This window comes from Zootermopsis nevadensis, unplaced genomic scaffold (genome assembly GCF_977971745.1).
Source record: "Zootermopsis nevadensis isolate Lab colony 2312 unplaced genomic scaffold, Znev_1.0 Znev_ptg000004l, whole genome shotgun sequence".
Lineage (NCBI taxonomy): Eukaryota > Metazoa > Arthropoda > Insecta > Blattodea > Termopsidae > Zootermopsis > Zootermopsis nevadensis.
The window spans coordinates 8,087,880-8,113,952 of record NW_028259136.1 but is presented as its reverse complement, the minus strand read 5'-3'; the positions used below and the strand labels follow the sequence as shown (position 1 = coordinate 8,113,952).

Here is a 26,073-nt window from a genome sequence, read left to right as displayed (position 1 = left end):
AGACCACTTCTCAGGAAGTAAATGTCAAGTGACAAAGACAGGCTTGTATGTGGCACTAAAAAATGTGTTTATACAGCAATTATAACAGCAGTTATTTAATAGCGGAATTTCCTGATTACATGAATAGCCATCAGCTTCTTGAGGAAAATACAGTTCCATTGAGTTTGTTATGAATTATGGCCTATATTTATTTGGGTCACCGATGCATTAGGTTTCCTTGGTTGTGAAAAATTCTGTTCAATGTATAATTACATGATTAATACGATTCAGATTTACAGTCATTATCATCTTGTTTATTTTTAATACAGAAGGAATCCAACTGATCTGTGCTTCCAATCGGAACTTGAGACTCATAATTGACGAGGAAAATATCGATGATAGTCTCACAGTTCTATGAGGTTCCTTTCCGGAGGCAGAGGAACATTTTTTCCCTCTTGCTGCAAATGACCTTGACATAAATTTTCTTCTATTCTCTTGAGATTACTCTGAAACGTTTCAGTCTCTTCTTCGACAATTTCTACTTTCTGCTCCAAGTGGCACTGGAAACTTGATGAACGAGCCCCAATCGACTTGTTTCCGTGTGACTGGAAGTCTCGCACAGTTCCTCGGTTGTGTGGATACATCAACAGTGGATCCTGCGGGAGGAAATGCTTCATGTAAACTAATTTGCCATTATGCTAATTTGATCACCACGTGTAGCCTGAAACAACAGTAACAAGCATAAATTTTGAAGATTGCAGTATTCCGAGATATTGCACCATGTCTGATAAACAACACTGCAAAATAAGTATAGCTCCTTTTCAAGTGGTATCCAGAAATCATGAATTTCTTCTTTACTTAGGCAGTTCCTTAGACTACGCTTTACCCTATCATGGGAACACTTGATTTATATTTAAACAACTTACACTCCCAAGTAGGCTTCTTCTGAACCACCGTAAAAACTACACCCACACATCCAAATTTTCCTCGTTTCTGTTGCAAGTATTTGGGTCTCAATGTGAGAAAGACATAAAATAAAACCAACTCTTACCTTCCCAGTTTTGGCATTGATTTTGGTTTGTAAAATAACTAGTTGAGATCTCCAGTGTCCATACCTGAAAATGAAGAGGGACATATTACAGTAATTTAACACAGAGGCCTGCGTACTTTATGTCAAGTATTCTTCGTGTTGGATTCACATACGTGGCCTGTTTCATAGCAGTGACCCACTGATTGACGTAATCCTCTGATCGCCCAGAAAACACGTGCTTTCGATCTGGCTCATCGCGAAATGTCATTGAGAATGCAAAGGGGACACCTGTACAAACTTCATACTGGATATTGGAATTTTCCAGTATAAATACTCCAGCTGGCTGAAAGAGTACAAAGTTTCTGTAACTAAATTCTTCATTTTTATAACGAGTTTCATTAGTTGTTAATTTGTGATAACCTTACACTTTTATATATATAGAGCGGAATGATAACTCATGAACTATACATACTCAAAGGGCTTGATACTTCCATCTCATATGTCTGAAATTAAACAATTCAAGTGTGTACCATGTCACCATTGTATGGCGTGTCCTCAGGTTGTGGAGGGAGGAGAAGGCCTCCAGATAAGGAGGGTAGGTGTGTATATATTAAATATGCAGTCAAGGACAGTTCAGAGGGTGTTATCCTCCAGCTTGGGGGTTGGGTGGGGGCTAAAAACACACTATCGAGCTCTTGTGAACATGATAATGAATTTTCCAGATGCACTGAAGGTGCAGAATTTCTCAATTAGCTGAGTGCACTATTAGCTTCCTACACAGATGGATCGACTGGGCAGATGCCAGGGATTTAGACTGACCTGCCCACTAAACAGACAATTCATGTGTACCAAAATTAAACACCTAAAATTTACTTATAAACTGAACTTAAACTCCATAAATACAATGAAGTGTAACAATATGCATATATAATTTTATCAAATTTTAAGGGAATATTAATCCCACTATGAATGCCCATACCTGTCGTTCATCTATTTTTCCAATTTCACTGATGCGGAAGTAGAAGAGTAGATTTGACTTCAGTTTAAACCATCTCTCCTTGAAGCCTGAATCAGCAGGAAAAAGCACTATAAATTTTCTATTTGGATAAGAGCAATGAAAAGATCAAGTGTGCTGACCAAACAACTGCAAATTTCAATACCCTAGCAATGAAGACATTTATTTATGTGAAATTAAAATGTTAAGTCCATATTATTTACCTTTTTGGCTGAAATTGCCACTAGGTGGGCGGCGATGATTGAGCCTGCCTTCCAATTCTGCATCACCCAGACTAATATGATTAAGTTCTCTGTTATTGAAACGCATTTGTATTGTATATGCTTGAGTCTAGGGAAAATTTACAATAAAGTACAGATGTATCTGACGACTCGTAAAGAAAACAACGCAAGTAACCCTAACCTAAAAATAAGGATACGCCCCCTGAAATACCAAACATAAAGAGGCTTCGATACCAAATACCATAGTTGTATATAAGAAAACGAAACTAGCTCAGCTTGTCACGTCAAATTACTTGCGGACCACATCACTAGCCCAACTTTCCTACATATTTCAAACTATCATACTGTGAATAAATCGTAAAAATCTGTTGAACGCTGACCGATGCGAACTGCAGCTTGGATGGCAGATGTGCCGATGAGTAACTCGATGCACTGTGTTTATTCTTTTGTCATCTATTATTCATCTATAAATAACTGCCCCGAGGCCGATAACATAGTTCAGTCGGTAATAGGGTTAGTTACTATTCAACTTCGCTTAAATTTTTATTAGAATATGCATGTATGTTGTTATGCTTCAGTCTAGAATTGCAATGGGCATGTATTGGATGATGGTATGTTGTAACCATAATTATTTATTATTATTATTATTATCCATTGTCATAATTATTTTTAAACTTATACATTTCAAAAACTGGATCTGTTACCATCATGAGGCCACAAAGAAGGAAGGTTCCTTCTCAGATAGAACTAGTGTTGGACAGTCAAATATTGAATAATTTATTGGTTATCTATTTTAAGGCTGAACACTGAATATGTAGGCAATAGATATGTCAATACAAAATCCTGGTAGCCACTTTTTTACCAATGAATCTTCATGATATCAACAAAGTATTTTATATTGAATTGTAGGTTTGTAATTTTATGTGGCATTTCCATGGGAATATGTTTTGTTATAATTAGATCATTTGTCCCCTTAGAATAGAATAGAATTTATTTACATTCCATAGATCCTTCATAGGCCTAATCCAAAGATGTAGAACAGGTCATAGCACAAATACACTACTTGTTTCTATTACAAACATAAATACATAGTTATAACAGCTATTGAAGGATTTTTGGAACTACAGTATTACAACAAAATAATTATGATGAGAACCATCACCATTATTACTTACATGTATTTATAAATTCTTCTACTGAGTAGGAATAAGATAGGAGATACTCTTTTAACGCTGGCTTAAATATTTTTATAGCATGGTTTAAACTTTTTATAGTAGGTGGAAGATTATTGAGTAACTTAATTCCAGTGTCGTAAAAACCTTTTTGATATTTACTGATGTTAGATATCAGCACATGAAGGTTGTATCTGTATCTTGTTCTTATGTTGCGGATATCTGTATTTGTTTGAAATTTTTCCATGTTATCCACTACAAATGATAATAGTGAGAGCGAGAATTCACTGGGTAGTTGAAGAACATTAAACTTCTTAAATATTAGCTATTATTCATGGTCTCATGCCATGAGTCAAGAGGATCAGAAATCCTCTAGGAACCATCACAGGAAAGTAATATGAGTGAGAACAAAGGATGACAACAGGAAGTTATTGCAAACATACAACAACAGTGAGATGTTTCCTGGTGACACATCTGAAAGCTCATCTACTAGTGACCATTTTGTTTTGTATGGTTGAATATAACTTCATAACTTTCATAATGGCTAAATATGTTCAGTTTCTGTCTGGTTAAGTTTGGTTTTCTCCTGTGTTATGGCTACCATCAACTCCTTGCTGAGAAAGTTCACAGCCTGGATGAAATTTCTATGAGAGACAGTGAGAGGGAAAAGAATTTTTAGATTTTTATACATTAATTTAAGATTTTATTTGGAAATCCATTAACACTGTACTAAGCAACATTACGAATGAAACTTGAATTTTCCTGTAAAAGAAATGTAAGGAAACAAAAGTCTTCAGTTTTCTCTTACACATTACAGTAGAGCAATGGGTGATCTAATGTTTTATGACTGAACATCAAATGCGTAAAACAGTCATACGTGAATAAATGTTGTGTATATAAATAAATGACAAAGTTATCTTTATATTTGAAAGATTAATATAAGAAAAATGTTCCATAGTAAGTATCTTCAGAATAACATGTTGTAGCCATGAAGTTATCTGATACTTCTTGTCATTGGGTCACTGCCATCTTGAATGTCATTAGTTGTTCTCAAGGTTGCCTGTCCTGTTAAGAGAACTGTTATTAATGACTTCTCTGCCCTTCTCTTAGATGCCACAAAGTTTCAGGTTGCACATGAAAGATGTGGTGATGGAATTATATCACAGAAAGCAAATAGAAGCAAGCGGTGAAATATCATATAAAATATTGTCAATAACAGCTTTACAACAGTGATGACATAAAATTAATATACAATATAATATTTATACTACATAGAAAAATAGATAAAATTTTACACATAGATGCGTTTTCAATTCTGCTCTTAAGACTAAAGTTCACAGACAACATTTACATTACAAGAATAATGAATGTCTTCAGTTTTAATGAAGGAAAATATCGTTTAGGTTAGGTTTGACCCAGTTGTCATACACCAATGTTATATTTCATATTTGCAGACATAAATATATTGCCCCCATTCAAAACTCAATCCAAAACAAAACTGTTTGTGTCTTTCCTTTGTAGTTGAATATCTCAAAACCATAAATTGATGTTAGAACAATTTTTATATTTTTCAACGACGACAACAACAAAATCCACCCATAACACGACATGCTCTTTCATAGAGCGGAACTCTGTGTTCATAAAAATGAAGGGTTCATTCCACAGAGAAAATATATTGGTTGAGTTGCTAACAATAACATAAGTAACACATCACTGCAATAAACAATGATCCAGAAAGAAACTAAACTGACAGGTACTTAACAAAATTCACTTGCCTCTAACCTCACATTATGATTTGTACAAATATATTTATTTTGGTAAATTGTATAACATTTTTATACAATGTCTCGATTTCAGTAGCAGGGGCAAAACAGTTTTGAGGATAAGTGTCTTTTGGGATACTGCCCCCGTACACTGCTTACTCATTGCCCTTTTAATGGAGGCAGTAAGTGCCTCTCAAATGTCAGTATCTACCAGACTAGATGGTGAAACATCACAGAAGACAACTATCGTCACACGTGCCACCTTGAGATCTTCAAATCTCAACCAGAACATAATTTGTTGACTTCACTTGTAATAGATTTGGGCTGAGGCTAAAAATGTTTTTGTCGCCATCTGCAAGTGCATTTCTGTAGCCTAGCGAACAGGAAATAGTAAACAGATATCAGTATTTAAAGAAAGAACATTAAGCAATTTTTGGTGCCTGTATCGCTCTCTTACAAGTCTTTCCAAATATCATTGGTATTCCTAGACCTAGACTAGACTTGTTTGTCAACATTTTATACAAACAATTAACACTGAAATAGTTATTTTTGTTCTCGTATAATATAAGACCTATACCACAGAAACATATCAACTTCTTATACTTTAAAACTTTAATAAAATGGATAGTAGAATTGAACAAAATTGAATCAAACTTTTCAAGACAGGAAATTTGACTACACAAGATTTATTAAACCTTGTACTGTTTCCCAGAATACAGAATGTCTAAATATAACAATTTCTTTTTAATCAGGACATTTTAAGGATTCAGCATAATCAAATGGAACACCTGAAAACAATCTGTGTTCCACAGTTTCAGAATTCATTAGCTGATCTATATCATTCATACGCTGCAGTTTACGCACGATCCAGCTAACCACGCCTGGCTGCGTATTATGTTAGCGTAACACTAAACCTGGGATCAAAGTCCAGTCAGTTCAACCCTGTATTATAGTGGCTGTTTCCCCATTACCATATTGTGATGTTTTGGCGTGAGAGCAGCATAACAATGTCAATAAACAGTTTAGTTGTCTGTTTATTGACATTGTCGCGTCTGGCATTGTTGTCTGTTTATTAAGATTATTGGGTTTGGCATTGTTGTATTCCTTTATAGACATTGTTGTATTCGACATTGTTGTGTCTATTTATAGACATTGTTGCTTTTGGAATTGTTGTATTCGTTTATAATTGTTGTGTCTGTTTAATGAGTGTTGGAGAGAGTGTTGAGGAGAGTCAGGATGTAGAAGTGAGTTGCAAGCGATATGCTGTTGCGGACATTGGTGGCAAGCGATAAGCAATGTTCGTGCAGAGAACAGAGACACGAAGTGTGTTGTTGTTGTGGAGAGTTGACTGTATGCGCAGACCTCTGTAACTGATTTAATTTGTCGTGAATAAATCAGGGTCGCTAAACCGACCCCACGTTACATTGATGTCAGAAGTGGGATGATGAAGGTCGAATATTCTCTCGACTCTTGAAACCCACGAGCTACGGTATCTCAGTCAAGGTGACTGGCTTTGTATTGGATGTCCTGTCTTTTATTCCCAGCAATGGCAGAACCTGTCTCTTTGCCATTATAACCAAACATCTTGCTTTTGTCATTCAATGCATTTGAAATAGCTCAGTATATAACCTACAAATATGTCAACTGTTCCGTGATTGTAGTCAATTGAAGGTCGTGTTTTGTTTGCTTGCTCGTTCCAGATGTACTCCGCTGATCCTAAAATATTAGAATAGAGTGAACTGCATTGTTCTTGTCTTATCATCTATAATAAATATAAGAGCAAGTAATGTAGCAGGAACTTCATTTTCCCAGATATGGGGAATATGCCTCCACTTAATGTTCATGGAGCGGGGAGAAAATATTATCAGTATCTCAAGCTGTTTACACATATTTCAAATCATCTGCAGACAACAGTCGTCAAAGTAGTGTCGTTTGCACGTTCGACAGTCGGCGAAGTCCTGGAGCTGCAGTTGTTAGTTTCTGAGGTGGGACGCGGCTGTTCATGCTCCTCCTCTTTGTTGTTTGTTGTTTGCTGGGTCTTCGGCTTGTCTGTCATGTTGCTTGAGGTTGTCTGGGTGGCAGGATGATCCGTTTCCTTGCTGTTTATGCGAGGCATGTGGGCTGGCCGGTGACTGTTCTTCCACATGTTCTGGTTGCTGTTGTTCCGACAGATGCTGCTGGAGTTGCTCCCCCGCCTGCTGTTTGCACCTGTTGTGCTTGCGCTCAGTGCAACGATGTTCTGATGCTGCAACTGTTACAGGCATTTTATATTAGAATTTGGAAACGCTTGTTCTGGGTTGTTTTGTACAGGTTCTTTCAGTCTGCGTGTTTCGTATCTGAAACAACTCAATTGCTTTTGATTAAATTTGGCATTGTGGGTTTACACTAGCAATAGTAATTGACATTCATATTTATTGAGTTGTTGCAATATTAATATTAAACCCTACTAAACCTAAAATTCAAATCACATTTCAAAGATTTTCTCAAAGGCAGTTCCTGAAATTGACAAATTACACAAAAAATTAGTTTAATGAGAATATCTGCCACTTGTATTAGAGATATTTATCCATATTATGAGTATTTAATGAAATAACAGCATTAATTATGTCTGGCTGTGCAGTGTGATTGGTTTTTTGAAACAGTAGATTTATTTGCAATAAAAGAACATCAGAGCCTGTGGAGGACGAAAACCAGTAAGAGAATAAATCTATAAGGAAATTATTTGCACTTCATTGCAGTGTTTTATTATTCAGTTCAACATAAATTAAACCAAACCTAACCTAACCTAACCTAGCCTAACCTAACCTAACCTAACCAAACCTAACTCTGTGGTGTAGTCTCTTTCTTTAGCAACTAGTCATCAGATTGCCAGTTGTTATGGAATGTGAATATTCACCATCAATGCAGCAAGCATTGTGAATTTTTCCCACAATTCTTTTTTCCAGGGCATATTCTCTCAAGTTTTTTTGTAGTTTGTTCGGGATCACTTATCGTAAGTAAACAACAAGCTGATGAAAGAGGAAATGTGCAAGAGGAAGTTGTGGAGTAGGATAGAAAAGTAAAGCATCAATGAAGAAATAAAGGAGGTAGAATACTAAGAGAGGAAGGAGTGTAGAAGGTGGAGGGTAGGACAAAGTACAGCGGGAAGATGGCTTTCTTCTGGGATGTTGCGCTGTGTAGTCTAGTAGTCTTTCATCAACTTCAGTTGCCGCGAAAGCTTCACTTTATACATCAAATGTCAGTCAGTTTATGCGAGACTACACAGTGCAATAACCTGAAAACCTGAAATCTCAGAAGGCAGAGCATGCTGGAGACGATAACATATGGCAGGAATAGGAAGTCCACGACACCAATGCCAGTGCAAACCTGCTAGGCTGTTGTGGCGGTTCTTGGTGGTGGTGGTGCTGTATATGTACCTCACCTGCTGACCTGTTCGCCCTCCGGGGGCCGCGTACCCACTGCCTCGCCCCGACCGAAAGTTAAAGTAGCCATACACGATGGGGTTCATGCATGAGTTGGTACAGGCAAAGAGGAAGAGGCCCTTCTGCACCCGTTGGTCCACTGTCTCAGCAGATGCCTCATCAATCCAGTACCTGGAACGGAGGCAAAGCTACCTAGACTGCAGTTTCTGTGACTCCGGTTCCAATAGCAAGAAACTTGAAGTGTTTCTCTACATGCACCAAGTAATTTGATTGTTGTAACTGCAGTGGTGAATTTTTACAGCCAACTGTAACTGTCTGAATCATTTTTAAACACCCTGTATAATGCGTAATCCAAATTCAATGCATAACACACTGTGAGCAAAATGTCAAAGTACATAGTTTGTTCTTACGGAAAACACTGTGCGCTACGTAACGTCGGGCTGGTATGTGCCAAGAGTTGTCGATCAGACGTACGGAGGTTCCAACGCATGGCGTAATACCGTTTAGAATCGTGCTGCTGATAAAGCAATACATACACTCGGCAGAAAAATAAGTGGTACACAGTGACCAGCGACTTACCACAGGCACATGACGTAATAAGGTGTCCAGCAGATGAAGAACACCACGAAAATTATGATCGCCATCTTCAAGGTCCTGTTCCTGGCCCTGTTCAGGAACACGAGGCTCGACCGTCGGAAGCTGTCTGCAACATAAATTCGACGACTCTTTATCGACTGTTACCGATTGAGATCTAAGTTCCTCGCGGCTGTAAACATGCCCTTCATAATGATCTTGTGGCCTGTGATACCACGTGAACTTGAATATGGTTACCTATTTGAGAATGGTGTGTTAAATGCAGACCGCACTGAGGCGTCACCAGGTCCTACTGTTGCGGAAGACAGACGGACGGACGAGCCCTCAAGGCGTCTCTCGGGTCAAGCCAGAGCTTGTATAACACGCAAAAACGAGGCAAACGACACTGTTATTGTCAACACTAAATGCGACGTACCGTCCGGGGACAGTTGGTAGCGCCGGAATATCTCAGCGATGATGCACGCGTAAGAGATGATGATGACGGCCAGTGGCAACCCGTACATCATGACCATGCCGAGGACACGATACGTGAGTTCGTGTAACTTCGTGGGGAACATGTTGAACGCGACGCATTGCTCGTACCACGTGACGTTTGGGTGGCGCTCCACGTGAAATATCACCACCTGAAACAAATTAAGTTGTCCGTATTCTGCAACAGTCATTAAATCTGCGCTTCGTATGCGTGGGTTTCGTTTGATCAGCAGAAAATGGCGGCCCCCCCCCCCCACCGCTCAAACAGAGTTAACCGACTGATTGATATCGTGAATTAGGGACTAAATGCGTAGCCCTTAAAAGCCCAATGGGAACTACTTTTTATATGTGCACTACCTGGTACTGCAATTTGTAATAATGGCTTAAGTCATGAAGTTTACCATCCGCTATTTAATTCTTCATGGTCAAGTATTTTTCTTGTCATTTAGTTTTCAAACCCATTTTATTTCTGATGATGATGATGATGATGATTGTTTGCGCCGTGTAGACTGATCGGCAGATGCCGTCTTTATATTCAACCCCGAAGATGGAGATAACACATTTGTCCGATACATTAGTGTCATAACCCAGAAGATTGGTGACTAGTTTGTCCATATATATTCTGTCCAGTGGACTAAACCAGTGGTATTCAACTTGGGCTACGCGTACCCCCGGGGGTACGCGAAGACATCTTAGGGGGTACGTGAAATTTAAAAATAAATATTATTTTATGATAAACACTGAATAATCAGTAGTGTGATTTATTTAATTTATTTTAGATGTAGATTATATACTACGTATAACTTGAATTATACACCAACAACTTTGGGGGTACAAAATTGAAGAGAAATTATATCTGGGGGTACGCGAACAAAAAAGGTTGAATACCGCTGTGTGAAAATAAATAATTAATTATGCGAGTGGTAGGTTTGTCAAATGATAGGTTTTCTGATTATCATTTGTTTTAATCGCGGATTAAATGGGCGTGGTCCGTATCAGCACGTTAAGTAATCAATCGGTGCCCAGACGTATTAATCACACACACACATTTTGCTATTTGTTCCACGACTGTAATACGTAAGGAAATGCGGGAACGACAATCACAATGCCAGAGGGAACGGTGCGTGCGTGTGTGTGTGTGGTAAATATATGTACCACCTGATTTAACAATCAACAATTCAGCTTTCTGCCCACTCAGTGATAAATGTGTTTCGTACAATTCTGAGAATTTACAGCTGTTATTTCCTTAAACAGCTGATCGTCGTCTTAGAGACGCGTTGTTCTCTTTCAGGTACGGGCTGAATTTTTAAATTTTATTTAGATGAGATTCGGTTTCAAACGGTTTAAATTTAAAAGAAAATTGTAGTGCGGGTGGGTAGGTTTGTCGGTGGATGGATACTTTAAAAGGCAGACACACTCGTTGTGTGGCTGGGGAGGGGTTTGGCACGCGATCCACGCCAAGCCAATTGTCTCCAGGTTGCTGTTGAGGGATAAAAGGACGACGATCTCCCCCAGGCACTACTAGGCGCGCGGTGACGTCGTTATGGACCTGTTATCAGATGAAGCAGATCTCCAACTACGTTAACGACAAGTTGATATCGCGATAAAACTCAGGGCAGGGGAACAGATTTGTCACGTGTCACTCTGCAGTAATGACAGGCACAAGGAGAGAGAGAAGAATGTAAGAAAGGCATAAAGGACAAGTTAAGGACACGTACAGCGTAACAATTTCTTCTGTGACTGTCCAAAGACTGTCGAAAAATGCGAATTTTGTGTTCGAAAAAACTTACCCCTCCGACGAATTTTTTTAACGAGACGTGTGCCCTGTTTATGAGAGCTGAAAGCACGTACGAAACGTCGGTCATTTACCAAGATTTAGCGACACAGCAGCCCAGGAGAGAGCCATCTTCATTAAAAACTTAATAGTAGCTCAGGTGGTCAAATATTTAACCACCTTTTATATGTGTTAACGTGTTCAGAAGAACCCACTTGAATTCAGTCCACACCCTAAAAAGTTTGTCAGTGGAACCACGGTTCCAGAGAATTTGACGTAAATACGTCTATACGGAAAGGAAGTTTATATATTGGCTTTATTCTAAATATTTCCTTTATAAATGTTTTACAATTGAGATAAGTTTTATTAAGATTTTGCTTATTTAACTTGAATTAGTTACGCTTAAGATGGCTCTGTGGTAGATGAATGTAATGTAATGAAATGTTTTATAGGTAACAACAATTCCGAGTAAACAGATGTTTCCTAGGTAACCATCTTACACATTTTTCGTTACACTTTTTTGCGGAATGACGCTGACCCTAAAATATAGACGTATTTACGTCAAAAGATATTTATGTGGGATCAATTTTAACATCATTCCATCTACACTTTGTTCTTCCACGTGGTCTCTTTCCTTGAAGATTTCTGACAATTTTTTTTTGTATACGTTACTCCTTGCAGTAGGAAGGACCAAAAAAAATATTATAAATAAATTATAGGCACTCTTGTCATTAAGGTTGCATATACTGTGTCCTTACGAAGTTTTATAGGTTTTAATAATCGAATTTTGAAGTTAAGAGTATAATTTATAGGAGACTAATATATGTTTGAGACGATTAACACTTTTTTTATAACTTCGCTGTGTTTTAATTCCATGCGATTTTCATAAAATTGTGACCAACGAATAATTACCCCCAAACTAACATTTTTCATAGGTTGGTACGATACCTGTGGAATGCTGCAGAGTGTGGCGAGAGACCAGGCGACAGTTAGCATCATGTTGCCTCGGTGTGCCACATTCACGACGTTAGACATTGGCCTCAGGATGGCGAAACACCTGCACATGACAAAGAGACGCCCGTCAGCGAGGACAGAAACACTAGATATCCGGGGGTTAACACGGCGATGAGAACCTGCAGTCTTTATAAAGTGGTTATGAACGATTTAGACTAAGAAAGCGCCTTGTACCCTGAAGATGAAGGCGATATTTTCAAACGAAACTTCTCTTACAAGACAACAGGGCGTCACAACTCAGCAAACCACAATCCATTTATCTGGGCCTACAAGCATTTATTTAGTGTTCTGTCTGACGACAGGTCCATATGAACAGGATCCTTCCATCCTTTTCTCGGACTGGGACCTGTTCATATACGTTCTTGGCAGATGATCCAGAAGTGGTTTGCCATTGCCTTCTTCTGTGTGTGAATGGAGTAATTGTTGGGATGCCACGGAGGAAAACTCCGTGTTGCCTAGACCACGGCCTTGCCCAACACAAGTTATAAATTCGGGCACCGCCGGGAATCGAACCCGAGACCCCAGGATTACAAGGCCAGCGTTCTAACCGCTAGACCACCTCATCTTATTATTATTTAGTGTTCTGTCTGACGACAGGTCCATATGAACAGGATCCTTCCATCCTTTTCTCGGACTGGGACCTGTTCATATACGTTCTTGGCAGATGATCCAGAAGTGGTTTGCCATTGCCTTCTTCTGTGTGTGAATGGAGTAATTGTTGGGATGCCACGGAGGAAAACTCCGTGTTGCCTAGACCACGGCCTTGCCCAACACAAGTTATAAATTCGGGCACCGCCGGGAATCGAACCCGAGACCCCAGGATTACAAGGCCAGCGTTCTAACCGCTAGACCACCTCATCTTATTATTATTTAGTGTTCTGTCTGACGACAGGTCCATATGAACAGGATCCTTCCATCCTTTTCTCGGACTGGGACCTGTTCATATACGTTCTTGGCAGATGATCCAGAAGTGGTTTGCCATTGCCTTCTTCTGTGTGTGAATGGAGTAATTGTTGGGATGCCACTGAGGAAAACTCCGTGTTGCCTAGACCACGGCCTTGCCCAACACAAGTACGCAAGAAAAATTAGCGTCTCCATGACAACGATCAGCTGTTTAACGCTGTTTACGGCGAGAACCATATAGCAGGTGGTATATATAGTTACCACCGCGCTTAAAAATGTTTAAGAATTGAGTGGTCATTGAATACCTGTCCAGACTGATGGAGACGATGACGAAACTGGAGAGGTAAAGTCCGAACGTCCTGAAGAAGGACATGATTCTGCAGACAGCGTCCCCTGCCTTCCAGGACACAGTGGCGTTCCACCCGATCTCCAGCGGCATCATCAGGAACGTGACCTGAAATACAAAAAAAAAACAGATTTCGACGAAATTTAATTTTTAATTATTTTTAGGTCAGCAGAATTAAGTTTTTTTTTTAAAAAAAAAAAGATGTTTGAAGCGTGTTTCGAAGAATTTAATTCTGGTTCGTATTTGTCGAGTGTTAAATACTTGGAATGGTGTTCAGAAAAATGTATCGATTTTCTCAGCATCGGGGGTCATCGTACAGCCGTGACGTGAAGGATTGATCTCTCTTGTATTTCCGCTTGTCTGGGTACGAACTGGACAACCGGGGGTTTTCTCCTCGGTGGTAAAGCGGCCGGAACGTGAAGCTGGACTCTTGCCCAAATCCGGTGACCAGACTGACATTGCATCGCTTTTAATGTGCGATTTTAAGAACAAGGACGTCTTTATTTCATTATTAAATGATCCTTTGTTTAAATGTGGTTTTAATAAGCACGCGCCTAAATTTCTTCAACTATCGGGAAGTTTTTCACTTATACCTCGATAACGGATGAACCGATCTAAACCAAACTTGGCGTGTTTGTTTCTTTGAAAACCAAGAAGAGAACGTAACAGGGTAAAGATTGTTTATAGGTGTTCTGAGTTCGTTTCCCGGTGAGGGAGTTTCGTATAGCTCGGGTACTAAATATGAGAGAAAAATACCTCCAAAGGAAATTTATTCGTTTCGACAAGGAGTTTATAGTAACACAGATCGCAAACCCGGAAAATATCCTGGGTTCTGGTCCGGGTAAAGATGTTGGGTTCAGGGATAACCTTACCTGAGATATGCAACCATACGTTTCGGATTATCGGGCGTGTAAATATCGAAAGGAGTTACTGTACTCGTGGTCCGCACTTACCAGCAGGTCCGCGATTGCGAGGTGCATGAACATGTAGTTATTCCGGAAGCGGAGGGCTCGTCGCCTTCTCAGGATGTTGACCAGGACGGTGACATTGGCCACCGCCGACACCGCCATCAGGATGCTGTACGTGAAGATGGACATCCGGTGGCCGTCGTTAAACTTCATGTCGTCTGTCAGTCCGTCCGTCATCGCCGTGGACTCTGCTGTCGGCATCGTCATGGCTACAACGAAACGAAATCATCACGTCGGTGTTCCGGGATGTGACATCGTGTAAACTCGTAGGCAGATACCATTGTTTCGGAGAAACTTATTGACCTGCCTCAGCCCTGAAGATGGAGGCAATATTTTCCTCCGAAACATCTTCACCGCCTTTTCTCCCGACGACCTATTTTATGAATGTCCTTCTCAATGTCGTTCTTTGTCGTCCACGCGGCAGATTCTTGACAATATATTTTGATTAAGCAGGTCTGCAAAGTCGACAATGCTAATACCCAGTGCTGTTAAGGGATTTTGATCCTTATTATTATTTAGTGTTCTGTCTGACGACAGGTCCATATGAACAGGATCCTTCCATTTTTTTCTCTTCTCGGACTGGGACCTGTTCATATACGTTCTTGGCAGATGATCCAGAAGTGGTTTGCCATTGCCTTCTTCTATGTGTGAATGGAGTAATTGTTGGGATGCCACGGAGGAAAACTCCGTGTTGCCTAGACCACGGCCTTGTCCAACACAAGTTATAAATTCGGGCACCGCCGGGAATCGAACCCGAGACCCCAGCGTTCTAACCGCTAGACCACCTCATCTTATTATTATTTAGTGTTCTGTCTGACGACAGGTCCATATGAACAGGATCCTTCCATCCTTTTCTCGGACTGGGACCTGTTCATATACGTTCTTGGCAGATGATCCAGAAGTGGTTTGCCATTGCCTTCTTCTGTGTGTGAATGGAGTAATTGTTGGGATGCCACGGAGGAAAACTCCGTGTTGCCTAGACCACGGCCTTGCCCAACACAAGTTATAAATTCGGGCACCGCCGGGAATCGAACCCGAGACCCCAGGATTACAAGTCCAGCGTTCTAACCGATATTTTTGATCCTTATGGGACATAATTCTGAATTATTACGGCAGTGTTCTAAAGTGACTGTTGTAATAACGTGATTAAACACGCGACAGTCAAACATGGACGGCCCCATAAAGTGTCCTGACCTTACGCCAAAACCTGAAGAAAGCCCTAAAGTATGTCGAAGAGGGTTGTCGGGGAGGCGAGACGTGATTTTATACGGGCTGGGCGACCGAGGTTCGGTTTCCGGCAGGCGTTGGACCAAACCACTGATCACTTAATTGATATGACTATCTCCATATAGTAAGAAGGTGAAGAATGCGTGGAGCTAAACCTACACGCCTTCAAGTCGAAATGCTTGACGACAGAATTAAGTTTATCTTTACTCTCCGGTCATGATACGGAACCGGGTGCATTTTACAATCAAATTCAGATTGGTAATATTTCGCCCGGATAATGGAGGCAGTACACACCTCCGAAACGCCGGTAAGCTTCTACCAGACTAAAATATTTATTATTTTCTCATTCGTAGAGTTTGGAAGGAACTAAGTTCGGGGCATTCGGCTTCGAAATTCGGCGTGGCCGAAGACGGGACGGATATCTTGAAATTGTTACATTTCGTCATGATATTGCAGCCTCCCTCCTATCGGTGGAGCCGACAATACGTGACGTAATAATGACGCTACCGGACGTCACTTAAGTTGCCGTCAATTAACACGAGTTATGGAGAGAAATGAGATAAAATACAAACGGAAGGGGGGAAAACACGAAACGAGTTAATTTGACTGCTCTCAGGGAACATAACATGTAACACTGTGACCTGAAGACGTTTTATTTTTTATTTTTTTTACGAGAAATTTCATTGCGGTTTGTAGAGCGATGTTGTTTCGTATCTAATATCATATTCGGAGCAAACATTGCGAAGATCTTCATTATATGTTTTTTTTTTCTAACCTTGTCTTATTTTAGGTTCAAATATTTTCTATATCTCTTCCAACTACGTTCGTTCGTACAACCAAATATCGAGTTTCACGGTCAGATTTTACAAGAATCGACGAATTTATAGTTTTTTTCTGAAAACCGATGCTAAACGGCTGTTTAATAATTTCGCCTTGAAGAAGTATACAATAAATTTCTTCGAAACGTCTGCGAACTAACCCTATCGTAACACTTTGTTATCAACCAAGAATGAAATCGAGATTAATGCAGGGATCGATTATTTATCTGCCCTTCTCGACATGTCGTATATCTTATCTGGCTGTAATTTAAATTCATTGAGCGCTCTGTGGTTACCACTCACCGTGACGCTGCTGTCTCGGACCGGGTGGCGTCGGGACGCGGACGTCGGGGCGACTAAGCGACCACTTGTTGCGCCGCTGGACCTGAGGCGTTCTGATCACGCATGCGCACGGCAAGAACATCGCACGGGAACCGAACGTGGAGTCGCTGGGTTTCGTTTTTACGACACAAGCTTCAGGAAGGTGAGAAACCGGGTTTCGCACCCAGAACTGCTGCTTTCGACGGATTTTGGTTAAATTTGCTTCCGGGGAGGGGGAGGGGGTGTTTGCATTAAATTCCGTAGGCAGAGATTGATGTCGCTTCGTACCGTAACAGTCATAACAAACTCAAACTTCCGGCAAAATGCAGATTTGTTAATTGTTAAAAGTATTTTGGTACATATGGTTAACGTTGGGCTTTAAGAAGGCGTGGTTTTTATGCGAAACACTTTTCGATATGGCGTCGACTGCGTTTAACCCTTTAAAATCAGTGGTAACTATACGTACCATCTGCTGAAACAATCAGCAAATCTGCATTTTGTGTTAATTGGCTTAGTACAATTCTCAGAATAAACAGCGATAATTTCCTTAAACAGCGTTAACCAGTCGATCTCCGTAATGGTGAAGCGAGGTGTTTTCTTCGCGGTACGGACTGGATTCTTAAATGTTATTTAGGCGAGTTTCGGGTTTTAATGGGTAAACAGAACGGAAAGTATTCTGCGAGTGTAACGTATGGTGAGGATCTTTTCAAGAATCGATTTTCAGCCCCCACTGTTTCTCCGACAGTCTTAATTTTCGATAACCTTTCTGTCAAGTTGTCCGCTTTCCAGGGGGTTTCGAAACAAATATCTATTCTGTCTGAATTACCGTTTCCGCCATGCGCACTTCTGATCTCATACGTGTTGCCTGAATTACCCCAGCTTTATTGAGTGAAGCTTGCAAGTTTTGAAGCTTTTCATTACGTAATGTTCACCATTTCTCAGGCACTCTCTTTCAAGTCCGAAGATTCCGTTCTCAGACGCCCTCAATCTGTCTCCGTGTTATCTGAACAGCTGTCCAATTAGTGACACACTGCTCTATTATTGTCGACAGTAACACGATATGTTACGTCACACACCGCTGATAACACCCGGCTTCAAATGGAATTTTTTAACAATTCCCATGCCATGCACGAGATATCTCGTTCAAAAGCACTGAAATTTATAGACTGGGTGCATTTGGTGCTTTTAAAAGCTCAGTTATCTAAATGTGTTTATCCATTTATCAACACACAAGGATCAATTGTCGATGTTTTAAAAAAAAAACTCGTTGTATTGGCCAGATGACGCGAAACAGTCCTACAATGCGCAAACTGTGACTGCCATATCGTGCGTCATTGTTGTAACGGTTCTTTTTTAAACGGTACGCCTCTATGTAGACCTGTCAATCACATAAAAGCACCGTAATGAATGACATCTCATGGCAGGAACAAAGTTTCGCATTTGTCCTTTATTTTGCTCACAGTTCGTTTGTGTATTTGTGTGACTTTCATTGCAAACAAAGATTTTTCCCCCCAGATAACAGTGTGTTTTCTTTCCGGCAAGAACTGACTCTTTGAATGTTATTTATACCAGTGGTATTCAACCTTTTTTGTTCTCGAACCCCCAGATATAATCTCTCTTCAACTTTGTACCCCCCAAAGTTGTTGGTGTATAATTCAAGTTATACATAGTATATAATCTACATCTAAAATAAATTACTGATTATTCAGTGTTTATCATAAAATAATATATTTTTTTAAATTTCACGTACCCCCTAAGATGTCTTCGCGTACCCCCAGATATAATTTCTCTTCAATTTTGTACCCCCCAAAGTTGTTGGTGTATAATTCAAGTTATACATAGTATATAATCTACATCTAAAATAAATTATTGATTATTCAGTGTTTATCATAAAATAATATATTTTTTAAATTTCACGTACCCCCTAAGATGTCTTCGCGTACCCCCAGATATAATTTCTCTTCAATTTTGTACCCCCCAAAGTTGTTGGTGTATAATTCAAGTTATACATAGTATATAATCTACATCTAAAATAAATTACTGATTATTCAGTGTTTATCATAAAATAATATATTTTTTTAAATTTCACGTACCCCCTAAGATGTCTTCGCGTACCCCCAGATATAATTTCTCTTCAATTTTGTACCCCCCAAAGTTGTTGGTGTATAATTCAAGTTATACATAGTATATAATCTACATCTAAAATAAATTATTGATTATTCAGTGTTTATCATAAAATAATATATTTTTTTAAATTTCACGTACCCCCTAAGATGTCTTCGCGTACCCCCAGATATAATTTCTCTTCAATTTTGTACCCCCCAAAGTTGTTGGTGTATAATTCAAGTTATACATAGTATATAATCTACATCTAAAATAAATTACTGATTATTCAGTGTTTATCATAAAATAATATTTTTTTTTAAATTTCACGTACCCGCTAAGATGTCTTCGCGTACCCCCAGGTTGAATACCACTGATTTAGACGAACTACGTGTTTCAAAGGGTCTCCCAGGTATCATAATCGTCCATTGGTTACATCTGGCAGCAGAAATTGCTTCGAATAACGGTAGGCTGCTTTCATAAAGGCGACAGTTTGTAACGACTGCTCAGATGATGAACTCCTTCATGGTTTAATGTTTTTCTTCGTCAGTTTGAAGTCCCACGTGTGTGTCTGCTGATGACCGAACCGATCATGCCCCGTGAACCTTGCAGCCCAATCATAAGACACAAAACAAAATGGCGGACAATCTTCACATGCAAAGTACGTAAATATTTGATAAAACGTAAAGAAACTTCTGATTTCCTTTAATTTACGTAATGTTTCCACGGCAACACATAAATTCTGTTGCTGGCTGTTACAAAATGGCGGGACACGTTTCTTTGACAAATGTTCTCAGGCAATAAATAAATGCAGACCAGATTGAACAATACTTAAGACCGAGATAACTCGTGCGTAACATGTAACGAAACACCACGGTGCACAGTTTATTTTTTTAATTTTTTTTTTGTAAAACTGGTGTTATTTTAACTGTTCAAGGAATGTCTTGCCTTTTATAGAATCTTAATTTTCATTACCGTTTTCACAACACCCAACCACTCGTCCGCATGCTGGGACTGTTGAATCCAGCCCACACACTAAATTTGTAACTTAGGAATAAGTGCAAAAGATTACCATGTTTTTAAGAAAAGTCAATGAATCTTCCATCTACCTTGGTCCATATACATTGCCCCTGTAAGGTTTGTATTTCACATAACCTAACTAATTCTTAATTTACAAGTATTGGCTTCCGTGTGTGCGGACAGCGTAACTCCTGTTATCAGCAATGGTTATATAATCTCGACAGTCATCTGTCTGGCCACGCCCGGCCAGCGTGAAGGACCAGCTCTGTGACCGTGCAGCGGTTGAAGAGGTTAAGAATCCGAGAGGCCATGTTCCACTGATTTGACACTGCGAGATCCTTTTCAGCGCTTGTTTACAAAACCTCTTCCAAGAGGGGCTATCACAGATGTTACTAATTAGATTTGTGCAATTAATTAAGCGAAATTCGATTCTCGGCTGTTTATATATGCGACGTTTCGTGCTGATAAATCGGTAAGAGTATCTTTCCAGACATCAAACGGACTAAAATGATTCTTTGAAATAAATGTCAAAGCAGGATTTGTCGTGGTTTTATAATGTGTATTGACCATTGAATTACAGACGACAGGCGAGAGAAATCTGTTTTTTTTTTACATTGAAACCCCCCCCCCCTTTCCACACCCCCTTCCGACCACCTCAAATTCAGAATCCTTGATTCTGAGGTCGGTGCATTTCTCGGATTAGGCAGTTCAGGACAGCGACTGCGATAAGGAGATCGCAGCCATGGGACTGATGAGACTTGATCTTACGCATTTTCACATCATCTGTTTGTTTTACGTAACTAGGCGCCATCTTGGGCAACAACACGAACCAGGACCGTCCAAATCTCGCTCCGCTGGAGGTACTCGGTTCGAAACTGGCTGCCCGACGCAAAAAAATCTCCGCCCTTCGTATTTCGGAAGGCCCGGCTTTGACTCTCTAACCTTACAAAGAGTTTTCGTGGTTATCCTCAGTCCCTCCATCAGAATATCAATATAAAATATTAATTTTATCGTAGTATTATATTTGAAGTAAGCCACGACGTTTTAATTGAAATTCATTTCGAATTTATAATTTATTAAGTTCAGTTCCGTGTGCAAGATTTTGAGTGTGTCTGCTTAAAACCGGGTTATTGAGGTGCACAGTTGTAATAAAATATCTCTAGTGGACATGTTCTCTTCTACTGTCCAATAACATTCTCACATCTCTAAATCTATTCTATTTTATTGTCATCTTCGAATTTACGTGTAATTCACAATTAGCCAATTCGATATTTAATAAATAACACAGTCAATTATGTAGCATTAAGTGAAACAATAATCAAGCAAGGCAAGGACCAAGGTCTCCACGATAAACAACTATCAGCTACAAGAATGTGTAGAGGAAAACAGCGAAATCCCGCTCTTGCAATAGCCAGACTCGGGCGAGAACCGCGAGCCGATATCGAATATTTGGAGTCCAGTGAGATTAATGACTCATTTTATGGTCAATATGAAACGGATCGGGAAGGAGGCGTTCATGATTACCCAGCATTCACCTGGAAGGAGAGACGGGATGATTTGCCCTTGCCGCGAAACGAGTAATGTAATCAGCGAGAGAAAGTTGTTGAACACTTTGCGAAGAAGGCGTGCGGTAAAATAAACTCATGCCAGGTTTAAACACAAGGCCCCTCAGAACAAAAGAATGCGGCTTTATTTCACATTCATTGCAAAATGTGTCAGTCGGTTTATGTGCCTTGGAACGGTCCAGAGCGTTGCGGGTATGCCACCGCGGCAGGTTCACCCTTCGAAGATCGGACCTCGTCCAAATGATATATAAGAATCCAGCCCGTACCGTGAAGAAAACACCACACTTCACCATTACGAAGATCGACTGGTTAACCCCTGAAGCCGAAAGCTCATATAATATTTAAGAATCTAGCCCGTACCGCGAAGAAAACACAACTCTTCACCATTACAAAGATGAAGTGGTTAACGCTGTTTAAGGAAATAATCGCTGTTTAATCTGTGAATGGTACGAAACACATTAACACAAAATGCAGATTTGCTGATTGTTTCAGCAGATGGTACGTATAGTTACCACTGGAATTTAAAGTGTTAACTGGCTGGGCCCTGCGTTGCCCTAAACTGATTCGAGAAACGAACATTTCGCATTGTTTCCTCAAGCTATTTGCGAGGCAACTTGAAACGATACAATGATGAATAAGTTTGTCATTCTTATATAAAAAAAAAAAATTGTGTGCTGTTTACAATAACAAGTGATAATAAGAGATACAAGATGTTGCTTTCTAGGTTTAGATACGGTCAACTGGCGACAGCTAGATCTCTAACACAAACAAACAAAGACTATTCTCTGTGTATTTCGTGGTTCTCCTCTCAGGCTCGTAAATTTATGTAGAATAAAGTTAATTAAGTAAATAATAATCCTTTCTGGTATGTCCAAGTCTTCATATTGTCTTTACATTGGACTTCATCCGTCGTCATAAGGCCTATTCCGCTATAAAGTTTCTGGTTTCCGCGGCGACTAAGTTGGCGGTCTTCAGGGTTGTTGGGACGCGTAGTATGGTAGAAGTTTACCTACGTTTCAGAGGTCCTTGCTGCCTCCATCATCAGGGCTATGAGTGGTTGATAAGCCTCTACCAGACTATACGGAGCATCATCACTTGTTATGTTGCATCCTGTAGGCGTAGGTGTTACTGATTTGTGTTCTTCCTGTAGGTACGGAGACGCGTACAAACCCACAGCAAAAATATTTATAGTATTTTTAACTCTGCCATCTGTCTGGGGTCCAGGTTTATGAGCTGAGCGGTCTGCCGCGAAAGTAAGACCTCGATCATCAGAGTTTTGTTGACGAAAGGTTAGCGAAGAATTGATCGAAACAGGCAGGCCTAGAAGCCGTACGGAACTGAGGTCTGGCAAGATTTCCACTCTAAACTAAGCAAAGGTCAACTTATTTAACATCTCTTTTTTAAGTTGTGGTGATTGATTGCTACGATGATTATGGTAAATGTATCAGAAATTATGGAGAACAAGAAGGAGAATAAGAACAAAGTGGTCGTGACATGTTTAAAGCAATCTTGGCTAATGGACGCGGGAAATACTGTTCATAATAATTTAACTTCTAGCCTGACTTCGAAGTCAGCGTCTCCCGATAAGATGGAATGTTCTCTTGAACCCGTGTTCAATGAATGCGCACTTGTGAGTTCAGAAACACAGTCCTAAGTACAATACATAGATTTATTTCCTTCCTTTCTGTGTATATGTGCTGTAAAAATCTTTCAATTCCGACCCCACATGTCAAAAATGTGTCGCAGATTTGCATGGAACAGGCGCTTACTGCGACCTTGACTTATTTTTCTGGTTATCAAGACAAGAAATTGTATCGCATTCTGCTATGCCGAATACCTCCAATAAAATTCTCATTCTCATTCGCCACGTCTCATGAAATGCATACTAATGTTATCATCCTCTCATCTACGCATGGGTTTATAAAAGTGTGCTATTGCCATGGGGGGGGTCTCCCTACAAAAAAATGTACGTGCACTTCTCTGTTCCATCATAATATTGACTGCATAGGCAAAGAATTTTAGTCAAACTATCAAAATAGGGAATCGTCGTAGTTAATCTGTGTCCTTGAGTCGATTTTAACCCAACAATTAATCGATCAGTCGATCGTGTTCTGTTCGCAGTGAAGCTGTCCCCCCCCCCACCCCCCGAGCCGACGCTGTGTCAAAAACAAATGTTGATCGCGTCCCCGGGTTCAAAGCGGCCGGAGCTTAAAGGTGTCTGTCCCCCCTCTGTTAAATTTTCGAAATTAAGAATGACTAGAGCTTTATCTACAGTTCACACAAAATATTACACTCACCGTCAGACTGTAAGAAGGAAGTTTGTCCAGACAGACGTCGCTGTTACTGATTCCGTCTTGTTGTGACGTCACAGCGTCGTGTCTTGGACAATTGGCTCCGGAAGTGACCGTCCATGAAGTGGCGTCCTATACGACTGGTGTTAGCTGTTCCAGTAAGCCTTGATCCACTCCGCCACCTTCTTCATCCACACACACAAAAACAAATCTTTGATTTCCGCTACTATCCGTTATGAAAACATCAACCGTAAATATTGGCGTTCGAACGCTGTGATGTTACCGTCAACACAGTCCTGCTTGTCGAGTTGTTTAAAGGATTTTCAGTCGTCGTCCGGTCGGAAAACATTGACTGCAAATCTAATTTCGTTTGTTATTACTTCGGGGCAGATACAAAGCAGTTCGTTTCCAAAATTCCGGGCTGGAAATTTTCGTAGAATTCTCCTGGAGGGAAATGTTTCTTCAGAACATAACTGGATGCCTTCATTACACTGTAATTGTTGTTGTCATAAACATTTGGATACTGTTTTAATGGGTAAAACAGTGAAGCCAAAACTTGTTGGATTCGTTACAGTAAACTCTTCGTTTTGGCTGGGTATTTAATTACGAAACTTATCATTTGAATGGATAATTTTCCATTTTGTTACGTTTTCCGGTAATAAAGTGTTTTGAATACATGTTATTAAGCCTTTCGTTTTTACTTGAATTCCAAACAAAACGTTTGTCGCTTCGAATTAAACAATGGATTATTGTAATAATTACTAGACTTACCTTAAAACTCAATTTATGATTATAATTTTGATTTTTAATTGAGTACAACGTTTAAATTGTCCTGAAGACCAGACAGAAAAATTGTTATAATTATTTTTAGCAGAAAAAATAATCGACAAAGAAGTTGGTAACAATGAAATATCTTTCACGAGGATTTTTAAAATTCGAACTTCGTACTAAGAGAAAAAAAAAAATTTGAATGTTAAATTTTCAAATCGATTTCGTTTCTCACTGTAAGCCTGCACGGATACGACAATCAAGCAGTTTTCTTTTCACAACAATCACAAACTCCAACGCCGTCCCACGATGCTCCGGAAATGTCTCTCGCCATTGTTGTAACGTTATTCATTTGTTTTGCTGTTATTTCCTGAATCGATTTTGCTGCAGGTCGGCAGCTGTTTGAGATGTAGAATGAATCTGGCGGAGATACAGGGGGCATTCTGGTCATCTGAGAGAGACGCTCGTTATATCAAGAGGTCAGATCCTGGTTTCAACATCCACAGCACAGACGAAATCCATATTGGTCGTAGTAATTAGTCGGATTATGAGACACTGTGCGTAGAGGAAGAACGGGGTATGTCAAATGTACCAACAGCCTCTTTAGTGTCTTCTGTCTTTAAGAACAGTTGGAGGGCTGGTTCGTTGGATCTGGTGTGAATCTTCCAGAATTGCACGCGGCTGGTCCGGGGATCGAACCTCTCAGCTGACATCCTTACGTGATTTATTTATTTTTCTATCTTCCGTTTTTGCAATCCACGATCAACTCCTTACGAGTCCGTATCCTGTTAATCTAACCTCCGTGGTTGAGACGACGTCGTTAAATAACCCCCCCAAAAAAAAAATTCAGTCAGACTCAACCTCATATTCTTACCGAAGCGATTGGCTGGCGTCTACGTAAACCTCAACTATTTTAAGGAATTCTGGTACAGTCGATGTGTCCCTAGAATGTCTGGACGTGGTGACAGGGAAATGCTCTAGATGTCCCTACCAGCAGTACAGCCTGTCGCTTTTGATATCTCGATGAAATCCGTAAAGAAATGTCTTACGTCATATTGGATTTCGTGTCCACGCTGTCTGCGGGCAGTCTGTACCGGAACCGGGCTTTAAGGCACTTCCGGTGCCACGTCATCCGAAACAGAATACAAACGTCATGAGCTTTGGTTGGCGAGTGGAACCATTTCACAAAGTGACCCCGCCGCACTGTGGGCAACATTTCAGCAATCGATTGACTGACTAGATAACTGAAGACAGCGTAAAGGAAAGTTATACGAGGGGCTTAATCAAG

At 40.0% G+C, this 26,073-nt stretch overlaps 2 protein-coding genes across 7 annotated transcripts; both read right to left on the bottom strand.

The window, feature by feature from the left end:
- Positions 1-79: 79 nt before the first annotated feature.
- On the bottom strand, positions 80-2,679 carry LOC110838825 (pleckstrin homology domain-containing family J member 1). Of its 2 annotated transcripts, none has more exons than XM_022082440.2 (5): positions 2,228-2,678; positions 1,989-2,074; positions 1,183-1,352; positions 1,031-1,094; positions 80-635 (listed from the first exon to the last, which is right to left on the bottom strand). In XM_022082440.2, exons 1-5 carry the CDS (start codon positions 2,331-2,333, stop codon positions 384-386), a joined length of 678 nt encoding a protein of 225 aa, XP_021938132.1. In that variant the 5' UTR covers positions 2,334-2,678; the 3' UTR covers positions 80-383. The 2 variants fall into 2 exon arrangements, with proteins under 2 accessions (XP_021938132.1, XP_087199215.1); XM_087343089.1 differs by having other exon boundaries at positions 562-700; positions 2,228-2,679.
- Positions 2,680-3,210: 531 nt separating this feature from the next.
- On the bottom strand, positions 3,211-25,211 carry LOC110838818 (Adipokinetic hormone receptor). Of its 5 annotated transcripts, XM_022082422.2 has the most exons (10): positions 24,789-25,211; positions 24,024-24,508; positions 19,476-19,746; positions 14,658-14,881; positions 13,664-13,812; positions 12,390-12,498; positions 9,612-9,819; positions 9,182-9,305; positions 8,602-8,773; positions 4,108-7,431 (listed from the first exon to the last, which is right to left on the bottom strand). In XM_022082422.2, the coding sequence occupies exons 3-10, from the start codon at positions 19,558-19,560 to the stop codon at positions 7,078-7,080; spliced, it is 1,425 nt and encodes a 474-aa protein (XP_021938114.1). In that variant the 5' UTR covers positions 19,561-19,746; positions 24,024-24,508; positions 24,789-25,211; the 3' UTR covers positions 4,108-7,077. The 5 variants fall into 5 exon arrangements, with proteins under 5 accessions (XP_021938115.2, XP_021938117.2, XP_021938114.1 ...); XM_022082423.2 differs by lacking the exons at positions 19,476-19,746; positions 24,024-24,508; positions 24,789-25,211 and adding an exon at positions 17,021-17,038 and having other exon boundaries at positions 3,211-7,431; positions 8,547-8,773; XM_022082425.2 differs by lacking the exons at positions 19,476-19,746; positions 24,024-24,508; positions 24,789-25,211 and adding an exon at positions 17,021-17,038 and having other exon boundaries at positions 3,211-7,431; positions 8,610-8,773.
- Positions 25,212-26,073: the final 862 nt, after the last annotated feature.

Bases quoted from the DNA above. Each gene is read 5' to 3' on its own strand.
- LOC110838825 (XM_022082440.2), bottom strand. From the start codon at position 2,333: ATGCGTTTCAATAACAGAGAACTTAATCATATTAGTCTGGGTGATGCA. The intron at 1,353-1,988 runs GTATGGGCATTC...GTACTCTTTCAG, and splicing joins GAAAAATAGATGAACGACAG to CCAGCTGGAGTATTTATACT. The intron at 636-1,030 runs GTAAGAGTTGGT...TTCCTCCCGCAG, and splicing joins TCAATGCCAAAACTGGGAAG to GATCCACTGTTGATGTATCC.
- LOC110838818 (XM_022082422.2), bottom strand. From the start codon at position 19,560: ATGATACCTGGGAGACCCTTTGAAACACGTAGTTCGTCTAAATCAGTG. The intron at 13,813-14,657 runs GTAAGTGCGGAC...TTTGTATTTCAG, and splicing joins TCGCAATCGCGGACCTGCTG to GTCACGTTCCTGATGATGCC. The intron at 9,820-12,389 runs GTATCGTACCAA...AATTTGTTTCAG, and splicing joins CACTCTGCAGCATTCCACAG to GTGGTGATATTTCACGTGGA.